This window comes from Mesitornis unicolor, unplaced genomic scaffold (genome assembly GCF_000695765.1).
Source record: "Mesitornis unicolor isolate BGI_N332 unplaced genomic scaffold, ASM69576v1 scaffold36301, whole genome shotgun sequence".
Lineage (NCBI taxonomy): Eukaryota > Metazoa > Chordata > Aves > Mesitornithiformes > Mesitornithidae > Mesitornis > Mesitornis unicolor.
The window spans coordinates 31,508-45,516 of NW_010164074.1; the positions used below are offsets into that span (position 1 = coordinate 31,508).

Here is a 14,009-nt window from a genome sequence, read left to right on the forward strand (position 1 = left end):
GATTAATTGGCCCAAGCCTGGTACCAACTCTGTCTTCAGAAACAATTCTGCAATTTTCTGTCAGGAAAAGCTCCCACATGTAAGAACACACAGTTCTTCCTGCCTCAGACTGACTCTGACCAGGAAATATTTGATTACTTAATGAAACTTCAGGAAAAATAAAACATTGGGTTGTCTCATGCAAGCTACATGATGATTAATGAAAAAAAAAAAAAGAAAACATGATTGCACTGTACATCTCCTGTCAAATGCACTGAGTCTATGGCTAGGGTGGGGAAGAGTACCTGTTTGAGGAGAATGCAAGGGAGATGACTGATCTCAGCAATATTAGGCTAATTAAAACTCTAATTTTGAAACAGTCTAGTCATGATGATATAGCAAAGCTAGAATTAGATCCTTTGCAAAAAAAGGACTGTCCATGTCTCTCTGTTTTTAAAATAAAAATTCAGCTGCTACCTTTTTTTCCTCATTTTACAGGCATTTTTCAGACAGGATTGTCTGTATTTTTTAAAAGTGGAAATTTTAAGTGTAAATGCTTCATCTCACGGTTAGTCCATATACTTATTGTGATATTTGATAGAGATGTAGAATTCATATTGTTGATTCAGGAAAAGATATTTTAATTCTATTTGACCTCACATTATTTTAAGTAATAGAGATTGAAGGACCTAGATTTTCTAAAATTTAAGAAATTAGACCTGTGGAGCCAACAAGGACAGGATGAGTAGGATGATCATGCTTAGCAAGGGCAGAAATAAGTTAACAGAAAATGTATCCTTGCAAGGATTATGTGATGAACTCATTGTTTGACAGTTTGACACCAAGATTTCTTTGGCTTGAAGGAATTTTTGGAGACAATACACTCATGTCAATTTGTGAATTTGTAGAACAGCCAACGTAGTCCTGAGTTTATCTGTGGCACTTCTATGAGTAGCTTTGTTAGGATGTCTCACGTTGAGCAGGATAAATTTGACAAGCACTAGTTTGTGAGGATACATTAATAGGATTTTCCCTAATCAGAAAAAACAATGCCAAAATCAATGCTATAAAACCCTTAACACACTGAAAAGAATTCCAGCTTTTGCCATCCAAGTTCAAATGAAGTGGTAAAATATATTGGGATAGAGAAGTGGGTTAAGAGGACAAATTTTTCTTATATACTCGATTGTCTGAGGAAATTAATTGGATAATGCTTAGTAAATCACTGTCCATAATGTTCCACAATTAATAAATACTGTGTGACTCAGTGATCTTCTCATTTACACTGATACTTATGCCAGTTAAATTTCACTGATGTTGGTGGAGTAACTCCTGGTGCATGTGAGAAGGTCTTGATGGAGTTGATAACAAGTCAGGTGTAGCTGTTTTCCTCCTTGCTGCTCTTCTGCCACTCCTTGTACTACATTGTTGAATGTCCTGAAAGGAGCGAGGGAAAAAACCCAAGTATTGAATTTAATTTTACAGAATGTTAGCTAGAGCATTTAATATATGCTTGTGTTGAGAGTGTTGCGTATACATCACAGTGAAACCTTTCTACAGCCTAGTCTGATGTTCTTTCTCTGTTGCCACACTGTGATTTTGCCCCATGCCCAGCCTATGATCTGCTGGAGCTCAGAAATCACTTTTTCTTTCATGGCAGGAGGAAAAAGGATGGGCTAGGAGGTCAGATGTGTCGCTAGCCATAGCCGGGTTGAGGTTTTGATGAAACAGATGTTCTGAATTTCTTTGGAAACTTTCCTCAACCTCACCCGTGCCACAGTCTTGTCTTTGAAATGGGGATAGCTCTTTCATACAGCTCAGGGACTTTAGAAGGATAAAACACTAAGGACTGGAAAGCAACCAAATATTGTGGAGTTATATGCCATGATAATGTCACTGCTGGCTGGATTATGGATATCATCTAGTATGGCACTTCCTTTCTTTTTCTTCTCCTTTTGTTATGATAAAGCCTATACATAAAACTGTCAAATAAGAATCCCATGCATACTTACCACACTGACTTTTAACTATGTGTGTTTGAACTAGGAACTAAGTACCAAGGATGATAACACAGCTGTGGCTCACAGTGGGGAGAATGTAGGAAATATCAGCTCCAATAAACCTCCGTCATCCTTCAGAAAGAAGAAGGAAAGAGGGTAAAAAATATTTATATGTGTATATTTAATAAAACCTGAAAGAAGGAAGAAAAATTGTATCAAACTGCTGTTTCTCTGGCAGAAGCTGTAATGCCATCCTTTTCCATTATTCCATACTGCAGGTTTCCATGACAGTCAGTCCCATAGGCAGCAGCATCCTACTCTTAGACAACAGACATAGCAAACCTTAGAAAGGTTTAGAAATCTCCTTGAGAAGCAAAAATGTTATTGTATTTTTCCTGTCTGGAAAAAGGTATAGTTACACAAGCAGCTTTCAGCTGCTAGGATTAGAAGAGGGCAGAGCGACTGCCTACAGGGAGCACGCGGTGAGAAGAGGAGCCTACTTGTCCCTTCTTTTCTTACGTCACCTGAGACTCCGGGAGCTAAAGGTAAAAAACTCAACATAAAATCCGCAGAGATCAGAGTTATTATTTCTAAGAGAGGGGCTGTCATTCAACTGAAAATGCAACTGTGTGTTTGCTCCGGTTTGTTTCAGCGAGTGTGTCTGGGGATCCTTAACTACTTCAGGTCTGTGGAGAGAAGCCTGACCGTCAGTACTGCTGGCCTCTCTTTCAGGGCTGGTCACCTAATTCCCAGTGCAGAAGATACCTCCTGGGTCAGTGCTGCCAAAGGAGGCACTAGTGGTTTTGGTGGCCTGAGTTCACAGCTGTACATTCACTACACACCAACTGACTACAAGGTGAGGTACTGCCTAACGTTTAGTCTTCCAAAACGTGTACGTCAACAGGCCTACCTAACCCAGTTCTCTCTTCCATGCAAGCTATGTTGTGATCAATTGCTGAATCATCCAAGGGATTTCATGTAGCTTGTTCCTCAGAACCACGTGTCTTGCCTTAGCAGATTAAGTACCTGTATCTACCAGCGGTCTGTAGCAAACCTCTGAGAAAACTTCAGGCACGTAGAAGTATAATGTCAACACTGCCTGCCAGATAAACATTTACTTAGACTGGTGGTGCCGGCTGTGATTAAATGAGGACCTTTGTAAGTGTGGGATTATCACACAGAGTAGATGATCCTGAGAAATCCCAGGCATTTTGCAATTTATGGAAGCACTTGTTTAAGTAACTCCTAATGACCTCTAAAATATATCATTTAGACTTAAGTAGAGTTTAGGAACTACTGTTTTTTAACCTTGGATGAGGGCATGTGGCTGAAGTCATATAATTAGTACACTTAGTTTCACAGATTGGAAAAATTTTAATTCAAATTAAATTTCTAAGGTTTATCAAACTTTAGTTTCCACGGCATCATGGTAAAATATACTGAATAGGAGCAATATATCATGCTGAGATTAGTGGTTTGATGTGATACAGTATTTTGTCTTTTGAGCTGTCAAATTTCTTTGCAGGTCTAACGCTAATCCCAAAGTTCTCATGTAGAAAGCCTGAAGACGCATGACTGTTGTAGTCGAGAAAACATTTTTATTGATTAAAGTGGTTAAAGTGGGTATTCACTTAAACTGCAAAGTAGGTATTCACTTAAACTGCGAAGTTAAAATTAAAAACATATGTGCATGAGAAGGTATGTACCAGGGAGTGCTGGAGGAAAGAGGAGCTTCTGGGATGGTAAAAAAATGCTGATGGCATTCCGGGTCCAAGAGGAGAGGCTGGACCCCTGGTACTGTGGTCTCCCAGGTACGTACCAAACATAGGATAGATGTGATAAGGCAAGGGTTAGGTAATAACTCTTCTTTTCTCGCTTCTGCATGCCAAGCTATTAGGTGGAGGTGGGCTTTACAGTAGATCAATACCTTGTATGGGATATTGTGGTAGTGGGGAACCAATCATGGTAAAGGGCAAATTAAAAAGCAGACATTTTATGCATACTTGTATAATCTTGTGAAATGAGCTGTGAAAATGTATGGACCTTGGAACACAATTAGAGGAGCAATTCTCTGTGTTCCCCAGTGTTGTGAATAAAGAAGTGCCTGCTTATCTGCTACTGCATAGGGAAGTTTTTCTCATCGTGATTGCAACCCTGTCAACACGATAGTATTTTAATAAGAGCTTTTTCAACATTTTGATCTCACATTTATTTCTCATTTACTGAAAACTTTTTTTGCTTGGTGGGGGGTTTTTGTTTGTTTGTTTTGCTGTAGAAACACACAGAGCCAAACACAAAAGACACTTCATGGAAGAACAGTGTCTAGAACCAAAAAGGAAGTAGGCTTCCTGCCCCCATTTGTTGCTCATGTTAAGACTTAAAACCGTACCCCACCCCCTAAAAAAAACAAACCAGAAAAAAACCTTCATGTCTCTAAATATGAAAAAATCTAAAACTCTTTGAAACCAAAATGTATGGGGAGGGCATGGAGTTGATGACATTTTTAAGGTATCTTTAGTTTTATTTCTAATATGGCCATGTTTATCTTTTAAAAATCCAATCAATTAAAATTCTTAAATGGAAAGCTACTTGGAACTAGAAAATTGTGGTTTCCCACTTAAGAAAAGTTGAACTGGGTGGTCCAGCATTTTTGAATTTTCAAGCCAGAAAAAGTAATGAAAAAACTTATGTTTTCCAATGGGAGGTGTCAGTTTTCTGTGAAGTAGACATTGTGACAAAGTCTTTTTCTGAACTCTGTATAATATACCTTTCTTTTCATTCCTTTTTTTTCTGTCATAAAAGAAATGATGCAAAGATCAATCCTGACCTTCCATCTAAGCACTCTCTGTTCTGGACATCAGCTGTGAAATACTTCAGAGTGCCTAGCAATGAGAGAGACATTTCAGAGTGGCCTCTCTTTCCCCTGGACTAATATGTAGATATAGATATATATATGCTTGAATTTCAACTAAAGCCTAGATAAATATTTACTAATCCTATTACAGTTTAATTGGCAAAAAATTTAGAAGCAGGGACAACAGTATTTTCTTAACAACAGTTTCCAATGTGTTGGGGGGGAGGTTTGTGTTTGTTTTTTGTTTGTTTTGTTTGGATTGGTTTTTTTTAATGTACTGCACAGACTGTCTCTTAAGAACTGAAACAATAATAAAGCTGTTTTACTGGCAAACTGAAACTTACCTAACATACTCCCTGGTGTGTGCTATAAACCTCAATTGTATGGAATTGTTTTTAAATACTTTTAGCATCTAATCTATGCCCAAAATTGGAGGAGTACCCGTGTTATGACTCTCTCCACACTGGAAGCTGTGAGCCCATGTAATGGCTCAGCTCACACTGTATCCAAAACTGGGATTCTGAGGCAGTTTTGCAGCCTTCCTAGCAGACTGCTTGGGGTGGAGATCATCAGAGGCATGAGTTTCAATGACAGAAGACCCTCAAAACAGTGCATTACGTTAAATTAAAACTCTTTTCTGTCCCCTATTGAGATTCAGCTTGGAAGAAAGTAAATAAAATATATGTAGGTGCATGGGTGTTGCTTTATAACCCAAAAGGGATTTGTTATGTCCTAGTAAACCTGAGAAGAAAAGCCAAAGCCTGCAGGCCAAAAACATTGCATATAAATATCCAGTTACTTGATTTTTTGCTATAGACATATAAATGGGTATTAACATTTTTTATAGGGACAGGTGGTATTTAGAAGGCTTGAGTAGTCTCTTTAAAATATGACTCCGAAAACAAACATGAAAGGGAGAAAGTGTTTATTTCTTTTCGGTTTTGTTTTGTAAACTCTCCAGTTTTGTAGTCTCATTCTCCTTCTGCAGAACACAGTAATCTTGACTGAGATTTCAAGAGCAGGAATTTTTAGAGGAATAATCACCGGAAAAAATTCAAGAGCTTGAAAGTGGAGACATTTCAGTGAATGTTCTCCATAAGGATGTTTAAAAACATAACTAAAAACCCCTTCTACTTGCTGTTGTGAAGTCAGCCCAGTATTTGCTCAGTTGTTTACCTAAATGAAGTTGAATTTAATTCTTCTACAAAGATCTTTGCTTAAACCTTTAGTAAATTTTGCACCCTGTCACTAAGAGCCATGAAACAAATAGTCTGTTTAGAAGAATAAGGAAAGAACAGAGAGTACAGAACACCGTATCAAAAAAAGGGAAGGAATCTGAGCAGACTGATCCAACATTATGTTCAAATTAGGCGTACATTTTGCACGGCTGCCTCATTAGCTTTATGATAAAGAATGAATTCTGATCCAGCATAGATATGTGAAGCTGCCAAGCTGTTCTTCCCAGCACGTTTAAATTTGACTAAGATTTCCATGATTAAAACAAGTACATATTCCTTTCCTCCATCCTTTCTCTTAATGAAATTTGAGACATTCGGGGATTAGCAGGTGAGGTTTGGGTAGCACTGGGGATCTTGTAAGGGCAGATGTTAGGGGAACTAGTGAAAGAAGGAGGTCCCAAGACACTGTGCATCATTATTTGGCACTGAAGTGAGAACAAAGGTGCATTACGCACCAGTAAGTAGCAAAAACAAACAGTGGAAAATAAGAAGCTTGTATTTGCTTGCTAGCTTCTTGCAAGAAGCAGCACTTTTGAAGGTTTCTATGGTTATACCCCCATACCAAGTGTTTATTTACACTTAACTTTTGTAGTCGTACACCTAGAGATAGATGTATGTAATTCCTTTTGAGGCATTCCTAGTCAAGAAATAATATTTTGAAAGCTAACGCCACTTCTGCTGACTGCAATACTGAATTCTTGCCTGGGGTGTTACCAAGCTAACTAGTGACTCACTGCCAAGGTAGATGATTCTCTTTTAAAGACACTGACTTTTTATTTTAATTTTTTTTTTTTTAGAAAAGTAAGGTCATTGTTAAACTATTCTATTGAACAAGTGCTGATGTTACAGCAATTTGGGACATGAATGAACGGGCGTTCCTTTTAATTAGTGCTAAAGTCTTTGTGTCTGTGAGCTAATCTTGAAATCTTGCAAGTGTAACTCACCCAGGAAGGCTTCAAAAAATATGCTGACTTCATATTTGAATGTCAGAATTTAAGACACTTTTTGCCAAATCTGAGCTAAATTAGAAAAAGTGAAAAGAGCTGTGTGTTAGTTCAAAAGCTGATCTTCTCATTTTGATGTCATGTTGGTGCTTTTTGTGGATTTATATGCCTGAAGGAAAAACTAGGCATAATAGGAATTTCATAGAGCTTGTGTTACTCCATTATAGTATAAATGAAGACACAGTGTACATGTTGCCTGTAAAAAATAATATCTTGGCAATATTTTACTTCATTGTTCATTGTTAATGACAAAATACCATGCTCCTAGGCCAGGTCCACCCTTAAATGTGTTGATCATTCAGAACTGCAGTCCTTGCAGAGCTGGCTGCTTGTATCTCTGTGTCTCTTTTTTCATGGTGTAGGTCCACAGCGCTCAGTTCATGGAGTTTATGGAGATGGAAAACCATGATGACTTTCACACTAGTGAAGATGGATATATTCACACTCAGGACCAGCAAGGGGTTTTCATAATATATGATGTGACTTTAGAGGACCTGAGGGAGCTTGAGAACTAGCTGCTACTTGTGGCCAGCCAGTACATTGAGAAGGATAAAAGTAAGATATCTACAAGTCCAAAAGAACCTATTGTAATTTGTTTTGCTGTTTTCGTGGTAGGCTGATCCTATGACTTCTTGAATCAATGCTGTACATCTGCAAGACCAAGTGCTGGCTGGATTTTTGGGACCTCTCTTTATCCTCCTAGTTAGCCAAGTGATGAATGTGTTACAAAGACCTAACTGAGCATGAGAAATTGCTTGTCACATGTTGTTAATGTCACAATTTTGCACTTATTCAGGGTCATAGACATGAAAGTCATCCTGGAGGGGAAAATAACACAGAGGTGACTTTTACTGATGTATTTAAGTAATATAATGAGCAAGCACATCTTCAAGGCACAGAGAGACAGTCAGAAAAGAAAAACGTTAATTGCTTCTGAATGTCTTTTAATTAATGTATTGGATTGCTTTTCTGCAGAACTAAATTTACCTCCCACCACTTTTAAACTTTTCTCAGTTGTAAATAAGAAACTGCAAAATATTTGATGTTCCAGACTTCTTTTTTTCCTGCTGCTTTTTTTTATAGTAGGAACTGAGTTGCGACAGGCTGTTTTACAGATTTCTGAAAAGAGCAGCTGTACTTCTAGAATAGAGAGGAAGAAGCTTGTAATTGTAGAAAGTATGGGGGCAGGGCCATTAGAAAACAGTGAATAAATGGTACAAACACACATCATATTCAGACAATTGCACAAAATATATCTTAAGATACTGGCATTACTTTCTGTATTGATAGGATAATGTTTTTGATGTTCTAGTATGCTTCCCTAAAATTCGATGTTCTGACATAGGATGCAGGGCAGAGCTCAGGATTAAGATGACCAAAAACATTTATAAACCTGTGAATGCTTATATGCCTGCTAGGACCCCCTTTGAAGTAACCTGAAGGTTGTCATTGTGGATATTTTTTCTGTAGCATCTTTCTTATGAGAAGAGGCTGAGAGAGCTGGGACTGTTCTGCTAGGAGAAAGCTCAGAAGGGATCTAATCAGTGTGTGTACATAGCTGGTGGGAGGGAATGAAGAAGGAGGAGCCAGACTCTTCTCAGTGGTCCCCGGTGACAGGACCAGAGGCATTGGGCACAAACTGAAACACATGAAATTTCACCTGAACACATGAAAACCACTTTTTTTTTTACTATGAAGGTGGTCAAACACTGGAACAGGTTGCCCAGAGAGTTCTGTGGAGGTATTAATAAACCTGCCTGGACACAGTCCTGGGCAACCCACCTACATGACCCTGCTTGGGAGCAGGGGCTTTGGCCAGGTGACCTCCAGAGATCCCTTCAAACTTCAGCCATTCTGCAATTCTGTCATTACAGGAGGCAGAGTACTGAATGGGTCTGGTGTAGCAGTTCTGGTGTTTGTAGGTCACCTCATTATCACCCTCACACAGTACACTTGAGGATTGATCATTTACAACCTGTCCTAGCTCCTTCTGTTCCCTCTTGTTATGGTCTCTTTCTCTGTGCTATGGACACAAAGGCTTTTAGTGCTGACTTCTTCAGTGATCATGGACTTCAAATGACTCTCTTGTTCTGCTTTTGAGAAATAAGACACTTGAAGTCTGGAGCTGAGGAGTAGCTGCTGAAGCCTCTTCTATTTACGCAGTGGCTGAATTTTTAACTTTGCAGCTCTAAACATTTCAGTTTCGCTCTACTTGATTTATCATTTATTGTCAAAATCAGCTCTAATTTAGATAGTATCACAACCAAGAAACCAAAAGCATAATTTCTTTAATGTTTTCTCACTGGCTACTAGTGTAGAAACATTTCTAGTGGTATTTTTTTCCCTTCTTTCCTTCACAGTAATTTTTAAATTATGAAGACTGAATTTTCTGGTAGCAAACCATCTGAAAAGAAAGCCCTCCCCTGGGTCTGCACTCTGCCCTACTATCTCTCTTTGTAAAATTTACCTTTGAGTAATCCGTGCCACTTTTCTTTGATCTGAGAGTGAAGGTGAAGAGGTGAAGATGAGCCCAATATGATTGGTCCTGTGAAAAATGAAGCTTTTCTTCACTTTCCTCCCCTAGTTTTCTTATGCTTTCACTGGCTTTGTCTCTTGATGTGGGTCTTTTGAACTCCAGACATTGTCCTTTATCTCAAGCAATATTTGTTAAAAGATGATGGATTTAAAACAAATGCCTGGTGCACTTGCTTTTTGCCTTGCAGAATACTGTGGAGCTCTCCAAAGCTTATGGGAATTGAAATATTTTCCTGGCCTGCAGTTCCCTGGCAAGCAAAAAGCACAACCCTGTACTAGAAATAAAAAGAATTATCACAAGCTCTGGGACTCTAGGCATGTGGAAATCCCTCTGATACTGACATCTGCTTGTATTCTACTTATTTTTTTTGTCTTAGGCGAAGCGACTTGTGAGCAATTCAGTGACAGCAACATCCTTGGCTCTGTGGATCAATGTGCTGTGCTGCTTGACCTCTGGACCTGTGAAGCTGCTTTCTTGGAAAAAAAATACCAGGTACAAAAGCTTTTCTTGGTTTGGAAATGGTGATTTACAATCAGTTCACTTCAGGTTGTGTAAGGTTCCCTTTCAACAGCATTTCCCATTGTGTATACACATGGATGCCAGAGCCAGCAACCATGTGTCTGCATTTTACCATGAGATGTGAAAGCATACAGGGTTTCTGCCCAAAGACTTCAGTCTTGAAAGATGAAGATCAGAGAAGTTCAGAGGAAGGGACCCAGAGGGGCTTGGAAACGTACATCTGTCTATGGGACTCACCAGTCTCATAGGGACAGGAAGTGAAAGGAGCAGATGGTCCACTTCAGAAGCAGGGAGGAATGGCATTAATTGGGGTTGTCTTCACACACTTGAAAAGTTTTGTTCTCGGTCCTGGAGTCACCCAGGGCAGCTCTCAAAATAGGAATGCTGGAGGGTGTTAGGGAATCTTCTGTGTACCACTGAAGAGGCTTTAAATAGAAAACCATTTAAATGAAAATAGTTGTATGTTAGTTTAGGAAATCTCCTAAGGCCACTCTCCTGTTTTGATAGAGGGCCTTTACAGAGCTCTATAAAATCCTGTCTAATTGCCTAGTTCACTAAATTTCTGCTCTCATCCCAATAGACTTTGCTTTGCATTGCTGTATGATCACGCTACCTCTGTGAATCTACCTTTTATTTTTATCATGAGTCTTCCATTTAAGGGAACTTGCCTTCTTTTTGGAAGAAAAACTCCCACTAGAGAAGAATGAAACTTCTTCCAGAACAGCTTGGGTCAGGCCAGTCAGGCCAGTCTACATGAGAGTACTTGACTTTTTCTATTGAAATCTGAATTCTCAGCTACCAAGTTATCTCCTAAGCCCTCCTGCATCTTCTTCTTCCACAGTCTCAGGATGCAAAGTAATGCGAATGCTTTTCAATATAAAATAGCCAGATGTAGGTAATTTCTTACAGACATGACTGATTTGTCCAGAAGCAAGAGCACTGACTGTTCATATTTTAAATCCCCTAGTTGCCATCTGACCAAAAAGCACTACAGTGTCATCTCGAGAATTCACGTGCTTTCACGCTTGATACATTTCTTTTTCTGTCCTAAGCTGTGTAATTAAAAAATTTATTTAAATAAAACTTTATAGTTATTCTTGGTAGAGGAGCCTGAAGAGGGCATGCGTCTTTGTAGATCTTTAATTACATCTTCAATTAATTTGGAGTTTCTCCAAAAAATGTAAATTAACTGTGACAGTCATTGCTAAATGAGATAACGGTAACTCTTAGATGAGTCTGCAGGTTTCAGGTTGGGGGAAATGGAGTTTTTCAAAGATATAAAACCAGTGTATGTGCTGGAAAAGAAACAGAGAATGGATTAGAGTGGTAAGAAGTAGCTTATTTTTAAAGTAGTTAGTACATTGCCTTGTTACTTTTTGAAGGGAAAAATGTGCAGAATAAAGATCTTCCTGTTTCATTAGAAAAAATATTAACAATGCAAGATTTGGAAGAAATTTCTTATATGAGCAGTTTATTCTATATTTTGTTCTTAGGCCTTTCAGTGAAGCATTGAGTAATATCCTGTGCCAGAAACAAATGCCATGCCAGGTCACTGTTGGTTTGATAGGTGGCAAAACCCATGCTCAGAAATCTCTCCCCAACAAAGAATGAATACTTGGATGAATAAACATTTCTAAATGTACTTCTGAATATCTTTTCAGCCTCTAGACGTTTACTTTGAAGCTTACCAACATGCTTTGGATCCTGAGGAAAGGTTTGCTTTGGCCCAAGCGATAATTGACGTCATGCATAAACGTCCACGGCTTGATCTCAAGCTTGACTATTTTGTCAGCACCTGCAAGGATGAATGCATCTGTTTGCAACTTCACCTCCAACTGCTGAGGGACATAGTAGACCGACAAGTAGGTTGGATTTACAGTATATCTATCCTGGGAGATGAAATGGAACAAGAAGCTTTGGTTATAGCCTGTATGGATTTACAGTGTCAAAATGGGTCAATACAAATTTAACAATGAATTCTATGGATGCTTTGTAAATCGAAGGCCAGAAGCTTAAGAGACTTCTTCAATTTCAGAAAGAAATTGTTGGAAAGATTGCAGAGCTTCCTTTGTCATGTTAAAGTCACATCTGCTACCATTTGAGACAATTAGAAATAGTGGGTGAGAGGCGTGGAAGGTAAATAAAATAATAATCTCTATTTGTTCTGTAATACAGAGGATAAGGAACTAGTTCTGTTTATAGTAAGGGAGAAGAGACTTTAAAAAGAATATAACCAAAGCTTGTACTTTAAAGTGCTCTTTGAAAAGCAGTACATTTCAGATAGCTGTGAATTCCTGTGCTAATAATTAAAGCAAAACATTTAAAATTCTCACATTTTTCCTCTAGCTTAAAAGTCTGCCTCAGATTTCCTCTGTATCCTACCACAAGATATTTCCTTTCTCTGAGCTTTGATTTCAGAGGTAGCAAGCTGGGAAGTTTAATTTGCTAATCTTTGTAACTTGGCTTTTAGTCCACGAACGGAAGTTTGGGTTTTGGTACAAGAGGCTACTGTTACGCTGGTGTTGCCACTAATTCTACCATATTGCTAGCAATAAAAAGGAGCCTTGTCAGCATCATTGGAGCTCAAATTTTCTTCTTAAGGAATATGAAAGATTCAACATAATTTTAGCAGGAATAATCCATATATACATATATATTTGACTTGAAAATTTATGTATATATAAATTTACATTTTTGTAGCTTATGTTTAAACAAAGAACAGTTGGTTTTGCCTTGATTTCTAGCTATGCGTGAATTGTGCAGGTTAATGTCACTTGTGTTTACTGCTGAATTTTAGATAGATGCCCAGAGGGAATATGTCCAAAAGATCTGGCGGGAAGGTCAGAAAGGTGGCATTGGTGAATTTGGACTTCCTTATAACGTAATTACTAAGCAGCTTATCTCTCTTAACACTAGTTGGTGAGTAGTTATACAGTTTTATTTTTCTGAAGAGTACTTCTTTCTGTTTTAGCTTCTGTGATAGATTGTAAAAATTTTGGATCCAGCACCTGAGAATAAGACTCTTTGAAACAATGCCAGTCTTAAGGTGAATCAAGCAATAGGTGAGTCTAATGTTTCTTAGTCTCACACTAGTTAGGCAGACAGGAAAACATTCAAAGAAGAAAAGTGATACTTCTCCCACTGCCTTTGCACTGCACTTGCATGACAGTGGATTTGATAACTACATCTTGCAGTGCACTGGGACATCAATATTCCTATGGATACAGACTATTAAACAGTAATGATGAAAGTGGGTACTGAGGTTAGCCTTGCTCTAGGCTCACTGTGTCAGTATCCTGACCCACCTTCATGCCTTTCACTGCCCTTTGACCACAGTTTGTTACTCTTTTGAGCACACCTGTTGGATGTACGTGTACTGTGGTTTCACAGGTGGAATCCATACATTGCCTGCAGTACAGACCTGCCCCATGCTCCCCATCCTGCAGCTGTGCAGCACTGTGAGTTATGGAAGGGTTCACATACCAGCTGATACACACTCAGAAGCCAAGAACCCCTTGCCTGTGGTCCCTTCTGGTTTCCTGCCTCTATCTCAAGCCCCTTGGCCCTATTCTTCCCTATTCTTCTTTTGATTTTGTGTTGGCTATCTATCTGAGGGCTTATTTTCAAGTGCAAACAGTTTTAATGGACAGGCATAATAGACACAAAAATGCAGTTAATAGGACATGTCAGGTAACGAAAGAGAATTTTAAACATTTTCTGTTTTCATTAGCAAATGAGACTACTTAGTTGTGTTCCAACATAATTATGTTATTTAAGGCTTCAGTTCTAGTCTCTGATTTGATGATTGATTTCTGATGTGGGCTAGAGTCTTTGTAATTTATTCCTGCAAATAAAGCAATTGCAAGGTTCCTTTGTATA

At 38.6% G+C, this 14,009-nt stretch overlaps 1 protein-coding gene across 1 annotated transcript in view; it reads left to right on the plus strand.

Moving 5' to 3' along the window:
- LOC104548208 (transmembrane protein FLJ37396) overlaps positions 1-14,009 on the plus strand; it is a 53,836-nt gene that overhangs the window by 12,992 nt on the left and 26,835 nt on the right. Inside the window, 7 exon segments of the mRNA XM_010194158.1 lie at positions 2,026-2,135; positions 2,389-2,524; positions 2,632-2,835; positions 7,438-7,662; positions 10,005-10,103; positions 11,792-11,992; positions 12,928-13,049. Coding sequence (XP_010192460.1) covers positions 2,026-2,135; positions 2,389-2,524; positions 2,632-2,835; positions 7,438-7,662; positions 10,005-10,103; positions 11,792-11,992; positions 12,928-13,049 — 1,097 coding nt within the window.